The sequence below is a fragment of the Mytilus galloprovincialis genome, chromosome 4 (genome assembly GCF_965363235.1).
Source record: "Mytilus galloprovincialis chromosome 4, xbMytGall1.hap1.1, whole genome shotgun sequence".
Taxonomy (NCBI): domain Eukaryota; kingdom Metazoa; phylum Mollusca; class Bivalvia; order Mytilida; family Mytilidae; genus Mytilus; species Mytilus galloprovincialis.
Genome location: NC_134841.1, coordinates 79,233,592 through 79,255,995, shown reverse-complemented (window position 1 = coordinate 79,255,995; position 22,404 = coordinate 79,233,592). Strand labels below are relative to the sequence as shown.

Here is a 22,404-nt window from a genome sequence, read left to right as displayed (position 1 = left end):
GTAAAGAAACAGGCCGTACGGTGACCTGTAGTTGTTAATTTCTGTGTCATTTTAACATGTTTAATCTCTTGTGGAGAATGGTCTCAGTGGCAATCATACCACATCTTCTTTTTTATAATTAATCACTCAAAATGAAACACTCCACATCATTTTCGAAGACAACAAGTGAAAAGGAAAGAATAATCAGTTTCAGACATATTCAATTCTACGAGATCAAGAAGTTTTTTTATTTTATTTTTCAATCTGAAGTTGGTACAAACGCTATAGTTGATACGGTGTTGTTGATTATTAAAAGTCAAACTTCGCCAGGAATCCTCATAGACAAGCCTGATAATGCCAGAGGACAAACTTCAATTCTAAAAGCGTAAATTTATGACTTGGATGAAAGGTTGTCAAATTGACACTCATACCACATCTTATATCTATGTGTAGGTTACTATTGATAAGGCTTGCATGCACCAACTCAAACTACCGGTTAACCGGTTAATCGGTCGAACGATTATCCGAGTAACCGGTTAGGCAAAAGTGTACGATTTGACAACACTAATTATAACTGATATATTGACCCTCTTTAATGAAAATGTTTTGTTATGATGTGTGGCATGCCGAATTTGACATATGTATGATAGTCTTTGTCTTGTCAGCTGAAAGCTTATAATACGACACTGGCCATGCTTGTTCATAAGGACATTTGGCCCGCCAATCATTACACAGGTTTGTAATGTGGACTGTCCTCAAACTAGAATATTCTTTTTCCTTATAACAGTTTTAGTGCATTTATGGGACACTGACATTGTTCACATTACATTACATCCACGTCCTTTGCGACTGCTTTTTCGATGTCTGCTAACGTAGTTGCCACTAATTGGTGAATTTTTGTCTCCTGATGTCGAAGACGGAGGAGGAGTTAAGACAGGGGTATATGTCGACGTTTGTTCTGAAAAGATACATATAAGTGAAATTAGATTATGTTTTTTGATTCATAAATGGTGGTGACGTAAAAATTGACCTGTAATCACAATTTCAGATAAAATTATATTTTTTTGGCAAAGTTAAACACTAGTACTAGTATAAACTTTAATGTGCGTTAATTATTTTAGTATAAGTTAATATTGCTATAAAGATTATGCAATTTTTCTGGAAAATCTAAAGCTGACCTATCAACGCTTGTTGTCATTGATATGATGAGAGATAACTTTTTAAGTAGATGTTTTTATTGGAAAAAAATTCCTTACTTTGTGTTGGATTGTTGTATTCTGTCCATTTGTCAGTTTCAGAGTTGTAACTATACTGTGATGTTTTAGTATGATCCTGTTCAAAGTTCCACCAACCAAAGTTGTACTTTTTCTGTAAAATAAATTAAAAAAAAGGTCAAAATAACTGAACGGAGCGGTACATCGCAGACTATTTAAAACGTGGTCCTCTCACATCTTTCTTACAATTCTGCCAACAAAGTGTTGATTCTTTTATTTTGCCCACAAAAAAATCTAAACAGACACGAAACTTTAGAAAACATAAAAATATGTTTGTATGACAACGTAGGGAAAGCTATCCAGTTACCAACAGTTATTGTAATAACACTTTTACTGTTTTGTCGTACACAAAATAGAAGTAAATTTGCTTCTATTATGTTTAAGACAAATTATTAAAAATTCAAAACCTGTAATGCTCAGTTGATAAATGGACAGATGGTTAATTTCTGATTCCAGGTTTTCTTTTATATCACAGTCGGACTGTCCTCTCTCCTATCTGTTTTCCCTTATTTTCTTCTCCCTTCTCCCACTATCTTTCGGCAATCTTCAATTACCCTGTCCGTTCCTTATTTGAAAAATTAATAAATTTACCAGGTAACTGGGAGTGTCCTCCGCTTTACTTTCTTCTGATGGCTTCGTATTTTCCAGTTGTTTCATGAGAACTTCGGTTTCTTCTGTTAGTTTACCTTCTTGTTTTAATTCTTCAGTGAATGCCTCTAACTGTTCCGGGTTCGACTCTTTGTAACACACTGTAATTCAAACACAGCCAATAAGTAATAGAGTATGTCAAGTTTCTTCACTTTACGTTTGATATTCTTGGGGAGGGGAAGAGACAGATTGGTTTTCCGGATTGTATTTTCTACTGTTGCGAAGCCATGCATGCTTATTATTTCCTTCATTTTGTGATGCAGAATATTCATTCACATCCCGTCTTCTGCAAGGTTATTTATATTCAGACTAAAAGTTTCATTTTTTTTTCAATCCGGCACAACCCCTCTCCAGAAAATCAAATGCTCGTTTCTTTTTCTTCAATTTTAACTTCACTGTGTACTTTCTGTTCCTTTTTCTTCAAGACTTTACCTGTCGTAACCCCGTTATATAATTTTGCTGCGTTAAATTGAAAACTTATTTGACTAGATATTATAGATGATTTCAACTTTATTCTGATAACTGATTGTCATATACAATTGAGAATGGAAATGGTGAATGTGTCAAAGAGACAACAACCCGACCATAGAACAGACAACAGCACAGTCGGAAACCCGGTGTAAAAAGAACAAAAGAATCGAAGCTCTTTGTTAAAGAAGGCGATAAATGTGTACTGTAATGTTTACTATAGTGACAAAAAAAAATAATAGAAAGAACAAAATTACAATTTTCTTCTCAATTACGAAGTATTTTATTTTAAAAACACCATTTGCCTAAGTTTTCAATTTATCTAGTACATAGTTAAGCAGAACAATTAGATATCAAGTCGACGACATGGGTATCTATCAAGTTGGATGTAGAAAATGCATAACCTCCGATTTTTAGAAGAAAAAAAATACCACGAACGGAAAACATATCAATCTATTAGTTAAGTAATTTTCGTGTCTGCCCTTCCATTTGTGACCCAAGAAAAAAATCCAAAATATGGGTAACAATAGTATCGAAAAGAGAAAATCGATATTGTAGGGAATCACTGAAGCGTGACGAGAGCGGGTCCACTCTTAGGCAGTCAGTGGGCCCCCTCTTAGGAAAATTTCTGGATCCGGCACTGAATATCAAGATACAGCACGATGAGATAAGGACAATGACGAACAAAGTCATATACAACAATGATGGACATGTAAAAACACAAATAATTTAGCTAATAAATACATTTGCGTACTTGTATTTTATGAATAAATTATCACAATTTATATAAAAACCAGACCAGATCGAGCCACGTTCAGTGCAATAGCCCCATTCAATATATTCTCCCAATCATGGAATGAATGCGCATGTTTAAATTTCACCCTTAAAGTATTCATACTTACAGAAAATTTGCAATGTATAATAATTTTTAATAGTATGTACCTCCCAGAAACATTTCTGTAATTAAACTGAAGTTAGCTAATCTAAGAAGGCATCCACCAGTACGGTCTGCTAACTCTTCATAAAACTTCTTGGCGTTTCCTTCTCCACTATTGCAAAATACACCATAAACCTAAAGCGATATGCATAACAAGTATTTTAACGAAGAACCTTTTTATTTCTGCTTATTTCGGTTGCTTTATCATAATTTTACAAAAACAAATTAAAGACAAGCTTACATGAGATTCTAATTTTATATTTTCTGTTTTTTTTTGTCTGTACATTTTAATTGGTAATTCATTTGGTAAATTTTTAACCCTCTTTATTTCAGGAAATATTAAAATCAACTTCACATTTACTATGTTCATCTAGCCCAAGACCACTTTGAGAGTTTGCTATCACTTTACATCCTTCTCCAAAACTCGAGAACGGATTAAAAATATATATGAGTAAAGCAGAGTTTTGCCTTTAATTAATTAACACGGTATCTTGAAAACTATAATATATAAGCAGTACAAAAAAATAGTAGGCAAGGTAAGACATATTAGTACAGCAATTTCAATATGATCTCTATCATAAATCTATTGTAGGAGTTATCGGCAAAAGTGCTAATCTCAACAAAACTTTAATCTGTTCCTTACGGGAGTTATTGCTTTTCAATATAGTTTTTTCTGCCTGTAGATAGACAGCAATTATAAGGAACTGAACCGTGGGGTCTGGTTCATTTTTTTAATGAACCTTTTATCCCCGATTTTCAAACAAAATTTTCAGTTGACACATTTTTATCTGCTGAGTGATTCACGTTCCTTGTGGTTTCTAGTTTATATATCCAGATGTAGTCCTAGAGTTTGTTCTGGTAATCTGCAAATTTTCATATCATCACCAAATCACGTTTCTCACACCCTAAATATATGGACAAGAGTATAGTATATAATTAACATACCTTAACTCCCATCCCCTTTAAGACATCTAGTTCTGTGTGCCAGTTGATCTTCTGGTCTGTATAAGATGGTGGATGTGGCTCACAGTCTCCAATAACAACCAAAGCTTTGGCGGAATCTTCTGACCAGTCCAGCTGTTGAGCTTTGTGTAATGCCCACTCATAACACTGAAATAGAAAATATTATGGAATTGACAATTTTTTCAATTAAAACTGTTATATATATTTTTTTCGGGGGTGTTGACGTGTGTTGATAAGTATGGAATTTTCGTTCGTTAGGTCATCCTCATTGTTTTTCTTTAAATGTATTACCATGAAAAAAATTGAACTTGAATGAAGACTACATGCAAGGTTTTCTTGAAATCATCAAGAGTTATTATAGCCAGCTTGAAGTGAATTAAACAACACATATGTTGCAAGGACAAACTGTTCGTTCTGTTGAAAACTTGTCATTTAGACTTCGTTCGAGGGTTGCCTCATCACCAATCGTATCACATCATCGTATCAATGTGTTAATTTTACGTCTTATTTTTCAAACGCTCAAAGCGAGATAACTCATTTTTAAACCACATTACCTCGGGTGAATCGCCTCCACCTGTCGATGGGGTACTGGAAGCAAAATCAACCAGCTGTTGAACGTCGGTTGTTAGGTCCTGAATCTTGATGACGTAGTTATTATAATCGCAATAATCACCGTGGGCCATAATTCCAATTTTGATATTTGGTATGTCTCTTAAAAGTCGTTGACATGTTTCTTTTAATTTTGTCCTCACCTACAACCCGAATATTTTATGATTAATATAACAAGCAAAAATAATCACAAAATTACGAATTTATTTTAATGAATTCTAACTGATTTTGTTAGAAGACTCTTAAATTTATTTTTGTTATGGACATACTAAATTTTGCACATTTATTTTGAAACATCTGAATATTTTGATTGAAATAGCTGGTGTTAACATTTTTACATTTTATCGCAACAATATAGAAATATTATTCGAATGTAGAAATACCATATTATAAACCAACGTTAGCAAAAGTAAGAAGAAAATTAAGACAATTTCTCAACCCCACCCACCCCCTAAAAACCCAACCTATCTGATCACATAAATTAAAGCAGCCTTACTTACACTCCCAAGATATTGACTCATACTACCAGTTGTGTCAAAACAGAAGACTACTTCTACATTCTTTCCATTCGTCTCGAAACTTGAGAGGACGGCATCTTTCAAATTATCATCAATAGCTTTGGGATCTGTATCTTGAGCTGGGTCTAATAAAAATATTTCAATCAATAGAATAAAAAGAAAACAGGAACTTTGCTTCAAAGGTTCAGGGTTAATTTGTAAAACTGTTTCAACTGTGGTTTAAGAAGAACATACACCAACCATCAGAACGTAAGTGTTTTCGTTTTTTTCCCATATCAAAATTAGTGGTAATGCTGCAGTTCATCCTCTTGGGTAAATGCACTGGACAGTTATTAATGTGAATTTTACTTTTGCCACATATGATCTAGATCTGCAAAAAGGGGTGAACTGGATAAATCCCAACACAGTTTGTGGTTGTTCTAAGTTTGGTCTTCTGACATTGATTGCTCAATCGCCTTTTTTACTTTTAACATAATTCGATAATCAATCAAACATTTTTTGCACAATGGGTCTAGCTCCAAACAACTCGAGTCTTGAAAAAACATTTGAGTTTATAAACGGTCAACCATTTCCTAGGTATGTCCCCCCCTTTTTAATCTTGACAAAGGCATAGTATGAGGTAAATCGAAGAAGCGAAATATAACTGTTTAAGACATAACAACCCTGACAGGTACAAGAAAAACAATAATTTTAAAATAACGTGTCAAATAGTGGTCGCAGTTGCTGATAACAAGCTCATAGTATTAGAAAAAAACCATGTCATGTCGATGAGAAGTTACATTGTCCTACACTTGAATATCAACGACTGTTGATCACGATCCTTTAATAAAATAATCACACCCACATCTTATTCTTGTTTCAAAAAACAAAGTCTAATATCCTTAATCACAAGTCTGCTAACCATATTCACAAGTCTATCAACGACTGTGCTAAAACAAAATTCCCCTAATAAAGAATCACACACAAATCTTATTCTTGTTCTACTAATCCTTGCATAACTCGGCTATGACTTCTCTAGATTCGCCACAGTGCGTGGATTAACTCAAACAGTTACAAGAAATAATTCCTACCTGATTCTGTTCTATCGTCTGTTTTGTCACCGAAAGTCACTTCTATAACACTTTCCTCTCTAATACTAGTTTCATATAGTGGCGTGTTACATGGACGATACACAGTGCCGGAGCTTTTGAAGGACTGAAGAAAATATTTAAATTTATTTGAAACTTTAGTAGATTTTAATGAATTGCATTTTTGAGTATATTCTTTAAAAAATAATAATGATCCAATAGTAATTCTATCAACCATAAAGTGACTTAGTCACTACATGTCACTTCATGAAAAAGTCAATTACGTTTGCTTATATATTTTTTTTTTATATATCAAACAACTAAGTCAATTAATTATCATTATATCAATGAAATAAGTCAATCACAATTTCACTTAGACTATACTTATGTTTATATCAATAATATTTCTCAAAGGTACCAGGCTTATAATTAAATACGCCAGACGCGCGTTTCGTCTACATAAGACTCATATCTAAATACTTATAAAGCCATACAAGTACAAAGTTGAAGAGCAATGATAACCTAACTATAAGATTTTGTTTATTTTAATTTAAGGGTTAATAAAAACTAAATTATTTGTCATGTTGTAGACATTCTAATTTCCTATTTTTACGTGTGTACACGTACCTTCACTGTTTTAGGAGAAACAATCTCTAGTCGTTCAACCACAGATTTCAAATCCTCTAATGTACTAATATTCTGTATATCTACAGGAGCTGAACCTCCTCCGTCTACTTTAGCATAAACTTTGATATCTCTTGGAATGACGAACTGTGAATGAAATAAAACACATATCATTGAAGAAAACATAAAGTTTAATGATGTAATGCTAAATGATATATAATGATAGTCGACAAAAGAGGCATGGACAAAAAATATTTTTGTAAAATTTTGCATCGAATGATGTCTTTTACCAAAATGCATCCGAAAGACAATTTAGGAGTAATCAACATTTGTTAAATTTTCAGTGATTTTCTGAGTTATTAAATATGTGAATAGAATTTAAATATCAATATATTATTAATTTAAAAAAAAAAAACACAACAAATACATCATTATGCATAGAGAATAAGGGGGATACTTCTCATGGACAAATTAAGGGCTAAAGCTCCAGTGAACAACAAATAAACAAAACAAACAGGTTAAATTATTTACCTCTGCCTTCAGTATAGTTTCTGGACAAATTCCGAGGAATCCGATTGTCTTAGATTTATCAAGGAATTTTCCTTGGTACTTCACTCTTACTCTCCCGGGGAGAATTTCTTCTTCTTTAGCAATCTGTTCAATAATTCTTTTTACTTGTTCCGTGGGTAATAATTTCAAAACTGAAGTACGACCTGTCGGTAATTTCACATAAACATCAACTAAAGGAGTTGCCATTTTTTCAGTAATGTTTAACCGTGTATTAAGGATTTATATTGTATACACTTGGTATTACTAAATAAATACTTTGTATATTACTTGTTTATATACTATAACGACTGAAAGATTTATTCTATATTTATTGTCCAATGAAATATCTCACAATGAAATCTTAAAATATCCTGTTCTATAATTAGACTATACGGTGTATTTATTGAACAAATCGATTTAAATTGTTTGCATATACTATTATTATTGCAGAATACGTTAAATAAATTCTAAAATGGTAGGAATACATATAAATAATTGAAAATACATGAAGCACAGACAATTATTTAATAGTTTTGATATCCGGGGCGATTTTCAAGCGAGGGCGACCAGATTAAGAATTAAAACCCCTCCGCTTTTAGATTCTCAACAGGAATGAGGTCCAGCGGTCTCGAACCTCCAGCGCCTGTAGGTAAAAAACAGTAGATGATGTAATGATTTTTTAAGTTGATGATGTCTTCGGGATGTAAAAAAAAATAATCTAACTATTTAAAATATGTAACACAGACACAGACAAAACATCGGCACACACACACGCATTGGCAAAATAAATTAAAAAAAAACAACTCAAGAATTTGTCCATAGTTCACGGATGCCCCACCTGCACTATCATTTTCTATGCATTCTGTATAGTTTATCGGAGTTCAGTATTTTTGTGATTTTACTTTTTTCTATGTTCATAGGACAATGAAATTGGGATTGAAACTCTTATTTGGCATTAAAATAGAAAAAAAATCATATCATAGGGATTATATGTGTACTAAGTTTCATGTTGATTGGACTTCAACTTCATCGAAAACTACCTTGACCAAAGAACTTTAACCAACAACATTAAACTGAAGCGGGACAGACGAACGGACGGACGAACGGATAGACTGAAAAACATAATGCCAAAGTGGGGCATGACAACATTTCAAGTAACCACTTCACCCGCCTAGCACTGTAATGCTTGTAATATTGGTCGATAACCATCTATACGCCCCTATTTAGAATTCCGATGTGATTACATTTAAGAACACCATCTAAATTCTTGTAACAACGCGCCGTATTTACACATAAACATAATGACAACAAACATGACCATGTTCGACACTCATCAAAAGAGAGCAGCCGTCCAGGAAAAAAATACTTCTTTCTATTCAGTCGGAGGACCTGGGGTTTAAATTGGTCACAATTTTCTTAAATTTGGGTCAAAGGGCATTATCTAAAATTTTAAGAAAAACGCAGAGTCACTTTAAGACAGCTGTCCGTTCCTACATATATTCGTTTATAGGAAATCAAATTCAAATAATTAAAATAATTATTACTATCGTTTCTTTATTCAGGATTAATTTGATATTTGATGACGGAATTTCCGTTTTGAATTTTCCTCGGGAGTTTGGTATTTTAATTATTTTTCTTTTTGATATTGATGTTGCAAAATATGGTTTGAGATTAACATTTGTACCATTTGCCCAATTTCCATTCAGCTGTTAAATTAACAAAGGCAGCAGTAGTATACCGCTGTTGAAATTCATAAATCCATTGAGAAAATACTTTTCCGGGTTACAAACTAAAACGGAGGGAAAAACATCAAATATAAGAGGAGAACAACGAAACAACAGACACACTAAAGTGCAACAAAAAACTAAACGACAATGCAACACACATAGAAACGAACTGTAAGATAGCAACTGCCATTTCCTAACTTTGTACAGGACATTTTAAGTAAAAAAATAATGGGTAGAACCTGGTTTTGCGGCTAGCCAAACCTCGTGCTTTAATGGCAATGTTAAATATAACACTAAAATGACAACATTACATAACATGACTACAGTAAATATAAATGCAAGAACATTCAGGAAAGAGAAATACACAAATAAACATTACAATAGGACATCTCGGCATGCTAATAGTTATCAAAGGTACCACGCTTATAACTTAGTACGTCAGACTAGCGTCTCATCCACACATCGGTTACTGTTATTTTTTTATTTTGCTTTCTTTACTATTTTGACCTAGTCGTCGCCGATGAGTCTTGACACAAGTGATCTTGGCCTATCAAAAGTTCCAAATTCGGAGTTGTACATTAGATTCGATACAACTGATTTCTAGAAATGGTTTTTAGATATTTACATTTATAAGTTGCCCGCCCAAAATGTCCTGTTTCCGTCTTTTGATAGAAGGTGTTCGTAATGATTTTTGGGGTAACTTATCTTTGCCTTATAGAAAGAAGAAAGACTGCAAACAGTGAAGAAGGGGAGGTTTTCTGCTATATGTATGAAAACAAAATGACAATTAGAAACAGATCAATCACTCCTTCTTACACTTATATGCCTACTTAGCAGAAATTGGCCTTCAAATGAGATTAAGTTTAAGATTACCTACAAAACGAAGGTAGTAAACAACAGCAATCTAGTTAAGATACTCTGATTCTTTTTATAATCGAATTCGAAACAAGACACTTCATACTTTGTATATAGACCTTTTGTGCAACGAAGTTTCCGTCTGTCATTTAATCATTATCCTTGACCTAATTTTTATGGTTTAGTGCCTGCTAAAAACCGTTTTTCGTCATGTGAATGTCTCACTTGTGAGATTGAATGCCCCTTTGGTATCTTTCATATCTCTTTTATCATGAGTTCTATGGTAACTACGGTTTGGTAACTAATTTATGGTATCCTTGTAATGTCTACAAGGTTCACCAGTCCTCGACCTCATTTCGTGGATCAGTGAAGAAGGCTCAGTTTTCAGAGGTCAAGTCTCAGATACTAATGGTCGGTCAAATATATTTGGTTATGGAATGGTAGGGGAAGAGTCCCCTACATGGTAACATTAAAAAATGGACTTGTAAAAATAGTAGGGTCAACGAATTTGATCGATCTGGGTAAATTGAATAACAAACTGATATACTTAATGATTGAAAAGAGAAAAATAAGCCTCCTCGAAATATTGATGTTGTCGTTATCAACAGTGGTCACAATTTTCTTAAATTTGGGTCAAAGGTCATAGCTTAAATTTCAAGGGAAACTTAGTCACCTTTGGACAGCTGGACGCCCCTTCATATATTCGCTTATAGGAATACAAATTCAAATAATTCAAAGGATTATAACTATAGTTTGTATATTTAGGACTAATTTGATATTTATGTTGCAAAATATGGTTCGAGATCTCAGATTAACATTTATACTTATAGGATGCCCAATTTTCATTCAGCTAAAATAACAGTGATCTTTATCCATCAAAATTCTCAAATACGAAATTTTTACATGAGATTCGACACAAGTGATTTCTAGAGATTTTTAATCACATTAGATTTTATAAGTTGCCCTCCCGAAATGTTATGTTTTCTCTTTTGATAAGAGATATTCGTAATGATTTTCGGGGTAAATATCAAATTTTCTTTTTGCAGATTTTGGAAGCACATAAAATTGTACTTAGCTCCAAAACTTGTGTAGTATTAATGCAGAATGGATTGAATTAGCATGCATGTCTAAGTTTTATTTTGCTTTATAGAAATAAGAAAGACTGCATACGGTGACGAAGGGGACGGTTTTTGTTAAAGTATAAGAAAAGATTCCCGTAAAATGTTGACGTCATAAAACAAAATATCTGACGCCACAATGGAAAAGTGATTGTTGTATGCGTCAAAAGTTCAAGCGGCCGGGTCAGCCGGGATTAGCGATAAGTTAGTAAGAAAAGCTGTACCAGTAGAATCCGACATCTTTTTCTTAGGCGTATGATTTTTTATTAGTTGTTATTTGCTTTGATCTTCCTGTCAGTAACTGCAAGTACTCTCACCTCTGTATTTTGTGATTTATATTTACTTAGGGATGTTTAAGTACACTGCCGCGTTCAGTCTGTGTTTTGATAAGTTTTTTTCTGCTTTATAAAGATCTGATGAGTTAACCCCTTTCAATGCTTTGTTCTTATATTGTACTGTGACATCGCTGTCCCATGCAGGTAAAGGGAAGGGTTTGGTATACCAGCAAATCCGCCACGCTCTGTATCCCCCTGTCCCAAGTAGAGGCTGTAATTCAGTTGTTGTCGTTTGTTGCTATAAATCATATTTGTTCTTCGTTCATTGTTTTGTACATCAATCAGGCTGTTAGTTTTTTGTTTAAAATGTTTTACATTTTTCATTTCGTTGCCTTTATAGTTCTTACAATTTAGGTATGTTTTTTTTCATTGTTAAGGGCGTACGGTGACCTATAGTTGTTAATTTCTGTGTCATTTTATCTCTTTTGGAGAGTTGACCCATTAGCAATCATACAACATCCTCTTATTTTTATAAATGAAATAATAAAAGAAAAATGAATCGTTCATGAGACAGAAACCCAACCAAAGGACAAGAAGCAGATATTAGAATATGCAGGCAAAAAACTGAAATTTGAAAACGGGAAGATATACTACGGTAGTTTCAGTGGCGGATCAAGAGGGGGTTCAGGGGGTTGATTTTTGACGTACAAGCATTTGAATGGGGACACAAAGTTGAACCCCCTTTTAAAAATGGCTGGATACGCCCCTGAGGTTCCACTGGAAGAAATTTCGTAGACATTATGTATTTAGAAAGAATAAAAAAAGAAAGAATGGGTTTCAATCCCAGACCCCCTTTTTGTATCCGCAAATGCAAATTCTGGTCATTTGGATAATATAAGATGCACAAGTAATTTAAGATATATAATTTAAACTGTAGTGCATCTTATATTTAAGCTATTCGATATAATTATGTTTTAAGCTGAACCAATTGCTTTCCTCCTTCCAATAAAAAAATGGATCTTACAAAGATGGATACCTATAGCACAATTCAGTCTCCTTGTATTTCAAGAATGTATTCGTCGTGTCTCAATCTTAGTTCTATAAAAATATCAGTGCAAGGTTTTCTGACGGCAATAGAATGCTTTTGACACAACTTTTTTTTAGTTCATAGCAAAAAATGCAGTTATTTTTTCCATTTATTATTAAGAACAAAATTATAATTTACAAATAAATGAATGAACATTTCATTCTCTCATTCCACCCCCTTCAATGAAAATATATTCTAATTCTATGTTCTAATCCCAGACCACTTGAACCCTGTCTGTATCCGACAATGCGAATTCTGCTCACCATACGGCTCTCTCTTTCTCTCTCCTTTTAGCACCCTCTTCAATGTAAATGCATGTTTTTGGTATGTTATGTGACATCGATATTAAGGTATGCATGATAGTCTTTTAATTTCGGCAAATATTCTTAGAGCTTAAAACGACCTTGCTTGTTATGAAGGACACTGATACCCGTAAGTATACGTGCTTGTTATGCCTGTTATGGCCATCCTCTTCACTTAGTTTTAGTGCATTTATGACATACTACATACATCCACGTCTTTTGGTATGTCGATTTCACATTACATTACATCCACGTCGTTTGGAATGTCGATCACCCCTAAATAAGCTACACTTAACGATTGTCGAATTTGTGTCGCTTGGTGTCGAAGTCGAAGGAGGAACTGAAAAAGATGTTTAAAAATACATGAAGTTTGATATTCTGATCTCTGTGTATAGATTTATAAATGCTGGTGATGTAACCACTGACCTATTATCAAAATTTTAGGTATTTTTTGGCAAATTTATATATACTCTTCCTCCCTTATAAGAGAATGTATTAGATGTCGTAATTTTTTGTGTAATTAAATACAAATATTAAAACAATTAAGGAAATTTAATGCAAATGTTGAAACTAACCATGGGAATATTTTTATCATTGATTTGATTAGATTTTTTGATTGAAAAAATTCCTTACTTTGTGTTGGATTGTTGTATTGTGTCCATTTGTCAGTTTCAGAGTTGTAACTATACTGTGGTGTTTTATTATGGTCCTTTTTAAAGTTCCACCAATCAAATTTGTATTTTTTCTGAAAAATACAAAAAAAAGGGTAAAATTAATTCTCAAACAGATTGACATTACGCAGCGATACTTCGTTAACTCTTTCAAAGAGATTGCAAAAACGCAGCGGTACTCGTCGACTCTTCCTAACAGATTGTCATAATGCAGCAGTACTTCGCCGACTATTTGAAAAATTATGTCAACAAAGTTTGATTAATTTATTCTAAAACAAAAAACAAGCTTACACGAAACTGTGCAGGGAAAACTAGCCAGTTACCAAGAGTTAAACAATTTGCTACTATATAGTTTGTAAAAAAAACAAAAACTTTACACATGCAGGACCTGTAATGCTCAGTGGATGAATTAACAGAGGGTACATTTCTGATTCAAGTTTTTCTCTATGTCACAGTCCACTAACATTCCTCCTCCCACCTTTCTTATCTGCATTTTCTTTTTCTCCCGTTCTCCCGATTTTCAGTTACCGTTTCCGTCCCTGATTTAATCGATAATAAAATTTACCAGGTAACTGGGAGTGCCCTTCGTTTTTCTTTCTTCTGATGCCGGTTTCGTATCTTCCAGTTGTTTCATGAGATCTTTGGTTTCTTCTGTTAGTTTACCTTCTAGTTTTAATTCTTCAGTGAATGCTTCCAACTGTTCCTTGTTTGACTCCTTGTAACACACTGTAAATGAAAGATAACCAATACAAAATACCCGTTGAAGTATTTCGACGTTTTTTTTATTCTAATGGGGCTATCATTAATATTCTAGTTGGGGTAGATGGATTCTTTTTGGATTGACTTTTATTTTGATTTGTTGCTCTGCATGCTAATTATTTTCTGCATTTTGTGTGTTTGTTTAATAGTATTCAATGATTTACATATTTTAAAACATAAATAATTTTAATAATCATATACTTGTATTATATATATAAACAAATGCACAGTCAGACCAGATGCACGTTCAATACAACAGCCATAGCCATACAACATATTCCCTTGTCCTAGCATGCATGTGACGTCCATAAAGGCTAAAACAACTAGTGAAGTACACAGTTCAATTGTATTATATATTGATATGAATAAAATAACACTGTAATGTATAATAATTTTAAAGTTATATACCTCCCAAAAACATTTCTGTAATTAAACTAAAGTTAGCTAATCTAAGAAGACATCCACCGGTACGGTCTGCTAATTCTTCATAAAACTTCCTGGCGTTTCCTTCTATACTGTTGCAAAATACACCATAAACCTTAGAAGATATGTATACAAGTATAAAAGTATTTTTTTGTTCAGGTATTTTCGGTCGCTTAATCATACTTTTACGCAAAATAGAAAAAATGTTTTCGGGGAAAATTTACTTCAATACTATTTTTCTGGCTTTTTAATCTGTCCATTTTAATTGCTTTTTTATCCTTTTTCTTTTTGTCATCTTTATCTCAAGAAATAAGAAAATTGACTTCATATTTTATCTCATTTGGCTGATTGCCATTTTGAGCTTTTACTTTTACCTCGTGACCGTCTCAGAAACTTACGAACCAGTCAAACACATCCTTAGTGTATCAGGATTCGATTTCGTAAATTTTGTACTGGTACATCAATATACGATGCCGCCTTAATTAATAATAAAACATTTGGGGAAAATGCATGTTATTTTCTTAGATCTTAAAAACACAAAATGAACATGATCAGTTTAAAGTCCAATTATTTTATAGAAGTAGTTTCCCTACTGGTCTCTGGTATCGTCAACATCTGAAACCGTTTATCGGTTGCATCTCGTTATCATCGTCATTCTAGTAACCAATACCCTGTTACATTTAAAACAAGAGTATAGTATTTAATTTGTATATACCTTAACTCCCATCCCTTTTAAGACATCTAGTTCTGTGTGCCAGTTGATGTTCTGATCTGTATAAGATGGTGGATGTGGTTCATGGTCTCCGATAACAACCAAAGCCTTCGCTGAATCTTCTGACCAGTCCAGTTGTTGAGCTTTGTGTAATGCCCACTCATAACACTGAAAAAATAAATACTAAGAACTTGATTTATTGGCTTAACAATTTATTCATCTAAACTGCTTGTTATAAATTGTAAATTGGTGTTTGTGTTTCTTTTGCTTTTGTTTTTTTGGGGAGGGGTGTAATGACAAGTGTGGAATTTCCGTTGGTAAGGTCCCCCCCAATTTTTGTTTTATTATGACTTTTTGGCTAGATTTTTTTTTTGTATTGAACTTGCGATTGGGACAATATATATATTACTATGCAAGTTTTTTTTAATAAATAATCAAGAGGTGCAACTAACTCGCATGCATGTGTGAGTTATAGATATTTTGCAAAGACGAACTGTAAGTTGTCTTCACATACTTGTCCTTAGTCTTTGTTAAATAGCTGTCTCATTAGCAATCGTACTACCTCTACGTTATTCTTCATGTTCTTATACATGTTATTAAAATTGTGTAAAATAATCTCGAGGTTACTGTTAATTTGACTTAAGGTGGTTTGAGAGTCTAAAATAAAAATGATAGAATTTGTTCATACTTTGCCAAAATGTAGTATCTATTGATATATATAGTCAAAAATATAATAAAATGATAGGTCACCGCGCATTTTCTCTTGCTACAGGTTGTGACAAATGATACATTTTGTGTGGATTATACAGTAAAACACCATTTTGTGATTAGAAACTAAACAAAATGATAGAATTGTAAAAGAAATTAGGAACCGATAACTTTCAGACAATTCTTTGAGAATATCAGAAGAAGATAGGGTCACCGTACGTTTTTTTCCGGCTAAAATACAAAATAGGAAAATTCCATGTCGATTCCTTCAGAAAATGCACTGTTTTAAAGTTACCTCCCCTTGAAATGTCTATTTAAAAACATTTAAAAATTAATCTACATTTGTAAAAAGATTAATATTCATAAATTATATTCTTATAAATTTTTTCTTTTAAATGAAAATTCACATTAGATATCTGTATTCCTGCATCATATTTTGATAACTTGATAGAAAATCTGGACCTTGGGTTCTCTGTTTTTTACAATCCAAGATGGCGGACGACACCCATACCACTTTAAGTTTTTAAAACCATTTAAGTACCTCTGGGGCATCCCCTCCACTAGTTGATGACGTACTGGAAGCAAAATCTACCAGCTGTTGAACGTTTGATGTCAGGTCCTGAATCTTGATGACGTAGTTTTCATAATCAAAATAATCACTGTGAGCCATAATTCCAATTTTTATACTTGGTATGTCTCTTAAAAGTTTTTGACAAGTTTCTTTTAATTTTTTCCTCACCTACAACCCAAACATTTGATGAATTACAAGAAGAATGAAATAATTTAAAAAAAAAAACGAATTTATTTTATTTGGAAAAAGGTAAAAATTTATCTTTGGTTAAGAAAATGCTCAATTCTGTAATTTATTTTTTACAAATATGAAAACTGAAATTGAAATATCTGGTGCTGAAATTTTAGACTTTTTAACGTAACCATAAATATAAATCTTTGAAGTCTGCAGAAATGCCACCGTTTAATATATCAACGTTAGTATAATTAAGAAGAAATCATACATAGTAGAATGAAATTCAAAACAGTGTGGCTGTGGCCATTGATTGACACATTAAATTCATCCATTGACTGGGACAATTTAGGTGAACGTTTGTATGTAACGACCACTGCTCACTATGTACTTTTTAAAGACACTTAAACTATGGGGTCACCAAAGGTTCTCAACACCTTAATAAAGTAATTCGAAAAATTAATCAGAAATAACCTGATGTTTTAATTTATATCAATTATATAAATCAAAACATAAAGGTTATTCCTGATTAATTTTTCGAATTGTTTTATAATTAAAGGCGTTAAGAAACCTTTGGTGACCCGACAGTTTAAATGTCTATCGTAGGTACATCGTGGACAGTGGTCGTTACAGACAAACGTTCACGTAAATTGTCCCAGTCAATGGATGAATTTAATGTGTCAATCAATGGCCACAGCCACACTGTTTTGAATTTCATTCTAATTATATTGTCAAATAAAAAAAGACAAAAACAAAATTTAATTTCAATTAAAGCAGCCTTACATTCTCAAGATATGGACTCATACTACCAGTTGTGTCAAAGGAAAACACTACTTCTACACTCTTTCCATTTGTCTCGAAACTTGAGAGGACGGCATCTTTCAAATCATCATCAATAGCTGTGTGATCTGTATATTGGGTTTGAAAATAAAATCATAGAATAGAATAAAAGGGAAACTGAAATTTTGCTTCTAAAATTCAGAGTGCTGCTTTTACTGTCGTTAAAAAAAATCATATGCCAACCAACAGCACTTTAAAAATAATGTACCGTCTCTTTTTATCTGATTAAAACTGTTTGTAATGTTGTTGTTCATCATAATGGTAGCTGCTGTGGACAGGTTTTACATGAATTATAATTTTAAGACATATGTTCTAGATTTGCAAAGGGATCTGAACTGCAATAATCCCAACATATTGTTTCTGTACCAAGTTTGGTTTTCTAAAGTTTACTTAATTCATGTTTTATTTACTCAAAGTTCAATGGATTGAAAGCAAGTAAACAATTTATTAAGTAAAAGTCCGCTGCAGATTACAATATATTAAACAATACAATGCCAATATCAGCATGCAATATTTCGAAGTAAACAAAACTTTACCAGTCTAGGTCTTCTGAAGTCGAATGTTGGTAGTAATTGTGATCTGTTAAAATGTCCAACAAGTTGTGGTATAGTGTTGAATTTTCATACACACCGATCGAATATTTAACTTTTTACAGAGTTTATAATGAATTCCATGAACTCTGATATGTCGAGCACAAATCACCTCGTGTCTAGGAACCTAAAACACTTGTAGAACAAGATCTGCTTAGTGCTTACCCTTCCGAAGCACATGATATCACACAGGGGTCAGTTTTGATAGGGTTACTCTTGCAATCTTTAGTTCCCTATCTATAGTGTGTCTTGTATACAGTTGTTTGTCCGTTGGTCATTTTTCGTTTGCTTTTTTCCTGCTGGTGGTTGTACATAAAATTGAGAATGAAAATGGGGAATATGTCAGAGACAACAACCTAACCTAAGAGCAGAAAACAGCAGAAAGCCACCAATGGGTCTGCAGCACAGCGAGAAAATCCCGCACCCGGAGGCGTGCTTCAGCTGGCCCTAAACAAAAATGTGTACTAGTTCAGCAATAAGCGATAAGTTCGTTTTCGACTGATGAGTTTATATTTCCCTTTGTTATATATTTCGCTTCTGCTTTGGAAAAGTATTTAACTACAACTATGGACAAAGAAAGATAACTCAATTTTTAAAGATGACTTAACAACGACATCATTGATATTTTAAGAACAGATATTATATTAATGCACCTTGGAAAAGTGATTTTACTTGATAAATATAGCATCATTTTGTAATTTGAATATCTGAGCATAATTATATTTAATTAATTAATTGCTGGAAATGTTCATGGATAGAGTGTATAGAATGTCATGGTCAATGCACTATATTTTGTGTATCTCAAAAGTAGTGATAAACCTTCGAAGATTTAGATATCAAGTCAGTAACATAGGCTTTTGGTTGCATTTCATGCAATTTTTACCAAAAAAACAATAATTAATAACATTGTTTAAAACAACGCTCTCGGTTACTGAAAGCAAGTTCATAAACTTTAAAACATGTCGGTCCCCCACCTCTAAAAAAAGCACACTCACGCACACAAACACAAAACTAAATAAAGCAAAAAACAAAACAAAACACGGACTTTTTATTCTCGTTTCAGATCACAAGGCTATAAACCTTTCATGACTTTCCTGGACTCGACACAGTTTTGGGGTTTACTTAAACAAAGATTTACAAGAAATAATACCTACCAGTTACTGTTCTGTCGTAGATAGTCACTTCTATAACACTTTCCTCAGTAATACTTGTTTCATATAGTGGTGTGTTACATGGACGGTAAGATGTTCCTGAGCTTTGAAAGGACTGAAGAGAAAAATTAAATAAATTTGAAAGTTTAGTAGATTTTAATGTTCATAACTTCAGGGAATGCTTTATTTGAATACACATTCATTTTAGTATATTGTTGAAAAGGATTTTTATCAATGAAAGTCAATTAATTATGGCTATATCGATAAGACTTTGTTTATTTTAGATTGAAAATAAAAAAAATAAACTATTTGTAGAAATTATATTTTTTCTACCCCCCCCCCCCCTTTTCATATTCTAGAATTGAAATGACACTTACTTTCACTATTTTTGGAGACACAATCTCTAGACGTTCAACAACAGCAGATTTCAAATCCTCTAATGTACTTATGTTCTGTATATCTACAGGAGCTGAACCTCCTCCGTCTACTTTAGCATAAACTTTGATATCTCTTGGAATGACGAACTGTGAATGAAATAATACACATATTTGAAGAAAACGAAACGTGTATGCTGTACACTAACATAGTCGGCGAAGAGCTAGGGCCAATTTTCAGATTAAATGTTGCACTTTTAAGGTCAAAAATAGAATCATTTCAGAGTCCGAAATGTAAAATTCAAACCGTTTTCTACAAGTTACACATATTGGAGAGTATCTAGACTAAAAAAGAAACCAGTTTTACTCCGCGTCATCATTATCATGTTCTCTATCTTTTTATTCAGCATACAAGATCTTTTTATGCCAAGTTGTGACGCTTGACGAATGTATCTCGTTTCACTTATTTAATGTGCTCTTAACCATACGATTACAAAAAGGATAGTTTATGCATGATACTCCCTGTTCTTGGAGATGTATAAACTACTTTTGTTGTAAAATTGGATGAAAAAAACATAAACTCATTCTGAATATCAAATGTAATGATTCAATAGGTTTAAATAAAAAAAAAAGAGAACATTTCTAAAGCGCATGTGGAAAAAACAAAAAAGTTAAATTATTTACCTCTGCTTTCAGTATAGTCTCGGGACGAATTCCAAGAAATCCGATTGCTTTTGATTTATCAAGGAATTTTCCTTGGTACTTCACTCTAACTCTCCTGGGGAGAATGTTTTCTTCTTTTGCAATCTGTTCATTAATTCTTTTTACTTGTTCAGTGGGTAATAATTTCAAAACTGAAGTACGACCCGTAGGTAATTTCACATAAACATCAATTGACGGGGTTGCCATTTTTAACCGTGTTATGTTTACATATGTTTATATAGCGACTAAAGATTAATTCTATATTTATTGACCTATGAAATATCTTACATTTAAATCATAAAATAATTGTGTTCTATTTTTAGACTAGACGGTGTATACCGGGTATGAAAATCAATCAGTAAGATTGTAGGATTGAGACTTTTCGGACATTTATATATATAACATAGTTTCGTAAAACAGTGTTTTTCTTATATTTGCAATGTTTCACTTAAAGATTTTGTAAAATCACTGTTTTTCTTATATTTGTAATATTTTTTGTTATTTTTATTGTGAAAGGTTTAAGTCAAGTCAAGTTAGGTACTTGTCTATCCCAAATTCATGTACTAGTATTTGGTTTTGATGTTATATATATATGTTCTATTTGTTATTCTCGTGGGATTTTGTCTATGTGTGTTACATTTTAGTGTTATGTCGTTGTTCTCCTCTTATATTTAATGCGTTTCCCTCGGTTTTAGTTTGTTATCCCGATTTTGTTTTTTGTCCATGGATTTATGAGTTTTGAACAGCGGTATACCACTGTTGCCTTTATTTAGAAGATTAAGCTAATCTAATTTCATGTTTTAATTTGTTTTTCAACTTTTTTAGCGACATTTTACTTTAATTCATCTATTATTCGCATATGTTTAATCCCTAAATAAGTCTGTATGTTAGTTATTGTTATTTATTAGCTATGTGCTATTTTTGTCTCGAATCCGAATTTGAATTTTAGAGAAATGTTTGTCAAGTTTATTCAAGTAATTTTTGGTTTGTTATAAAAACATGATAAACTGTTTTATTATTACGATATGGCATCTATTGGATTTAGTATAACACTGAGCAGTTGCAACCCTGTACAATTTTGTTCCATGCTGAACTTTTAAATTATACATCGCGGTAACCATAGTCTTCATTTGTTGCAAGAGTTATTCCCAGAGTCAGTGTCCGTGTAGACAAGTCGTATTGTTTATTGTGTGTGTTAGTCACAAGATACATCCAGTTTCTATTTGTGACAATATCATTATTTTACAGAACATGTTGAATAAACAAACTGAAATACATACCATAAGTGTTTAAAGCACAGTCAATTGTCTAAAGATAAAAATTGACAGCTAAAGGGTCCATGTCCATTAATCGGACCCTTTTGGTATTCAGGGGCAATTTTCGTCAATATCAGACAACTCTAACGGTTGCCAATTTAAAATCACTCCGGACTTGGATTCCCAAAATTGATAAGGGGTGCAGTCATTGTGTCAAAGGCCTAGTTGTATAAAGCTGCACCGAACTTACTTATTCATTGTTATAAATTAAATACACCGAGGCATATAATACGTGAAGGGAACAAACCGTTCTAACTACATATAAAATGAGAACACAAACTGTCACTGAACACACTCGCGCCAGCATATGCCAACAAATATATATAACCATGCAATTATAGATACCATTACATCCGCCTCGGGACTGATCAATGCCTGTAATATCGGTCGCTGGCCTGTCATCAAACCTAAAAACA

General features: G+C 32.9%; 2 protein-coding genes across 3 annotated transcripts; both read right to left on the bottom strand.

Annotated features, from left to right (window-relative positions):
* Positions 1–203: 203 nt before the first annotated feature.
* On the bottom strand, positions 204–7,883 carry LOC143073049 (uncharacterized). Of its 2 annotated transcripts, none has more exons than XM_076248286.1 (10): positions 7,619–7,883; positions 7,091–7,234; positions 6,467–6,590; positions 5,379–5,521; positions 4,824–5,021; positions 4,252–4,416; positions 3,312–3,441; positions 1,845–2,002; positions 1,236–1,347; positions 204–937 (listed from the first exon to the last, which is right to left on the bottom strand). In XM_076248286.1, exons 1-10 carry the CDS (start codon positions 7,841–7,843, stop codon positions 798–800), a joined length of 1,539 nt encoding a protein of 512 aa, XP_076104401.1. In that variant the 5' UTR covers positions 7,844–7,883; the 3' UTR covers positions 204–797. The 2 variants fall into 2 exon arrangements, with proteins under 2 accessions (XP_076104401.1, XP_076104402.1); XM_076248287.1 differs by having other exon boundaries at positions 5,379–5,515.
* Positions 7,884–12,789: 4,906 nt separating this feature from the next.
* LOC143073051 (uncharacterized) lies at positions 12,790–20,889 on the bottom strand. Its single transcript, XM_076248288.1, has 10 exons — positions 20,655–20,889; positions 19,974–20,120; positions 19,600–19,711; positions 17,799–17,923; positions 16,815–17,012; positions 15,569–15,733; positions 14,839–14,968; positions 14,237–14,397; positions 13,634–13,745; positions 12,790–13,340 (listed from the first exon to the last, which is right to left on the bottom strand). The coding sequence occupies exons 1-10, from the start codon at positions 20,877–20,879 to the stop codon at positions 13,234–13,236; spliced, it is 1,482 nt and encodes a 493-aa protein (XP_076104403.1). The 5' UTR covers positions 20,880–20,889; the 3' UTR covers positions 12,790–13,233.
* Positions 20,890–22,404: the final 1,515 nt, after the last annotated feature.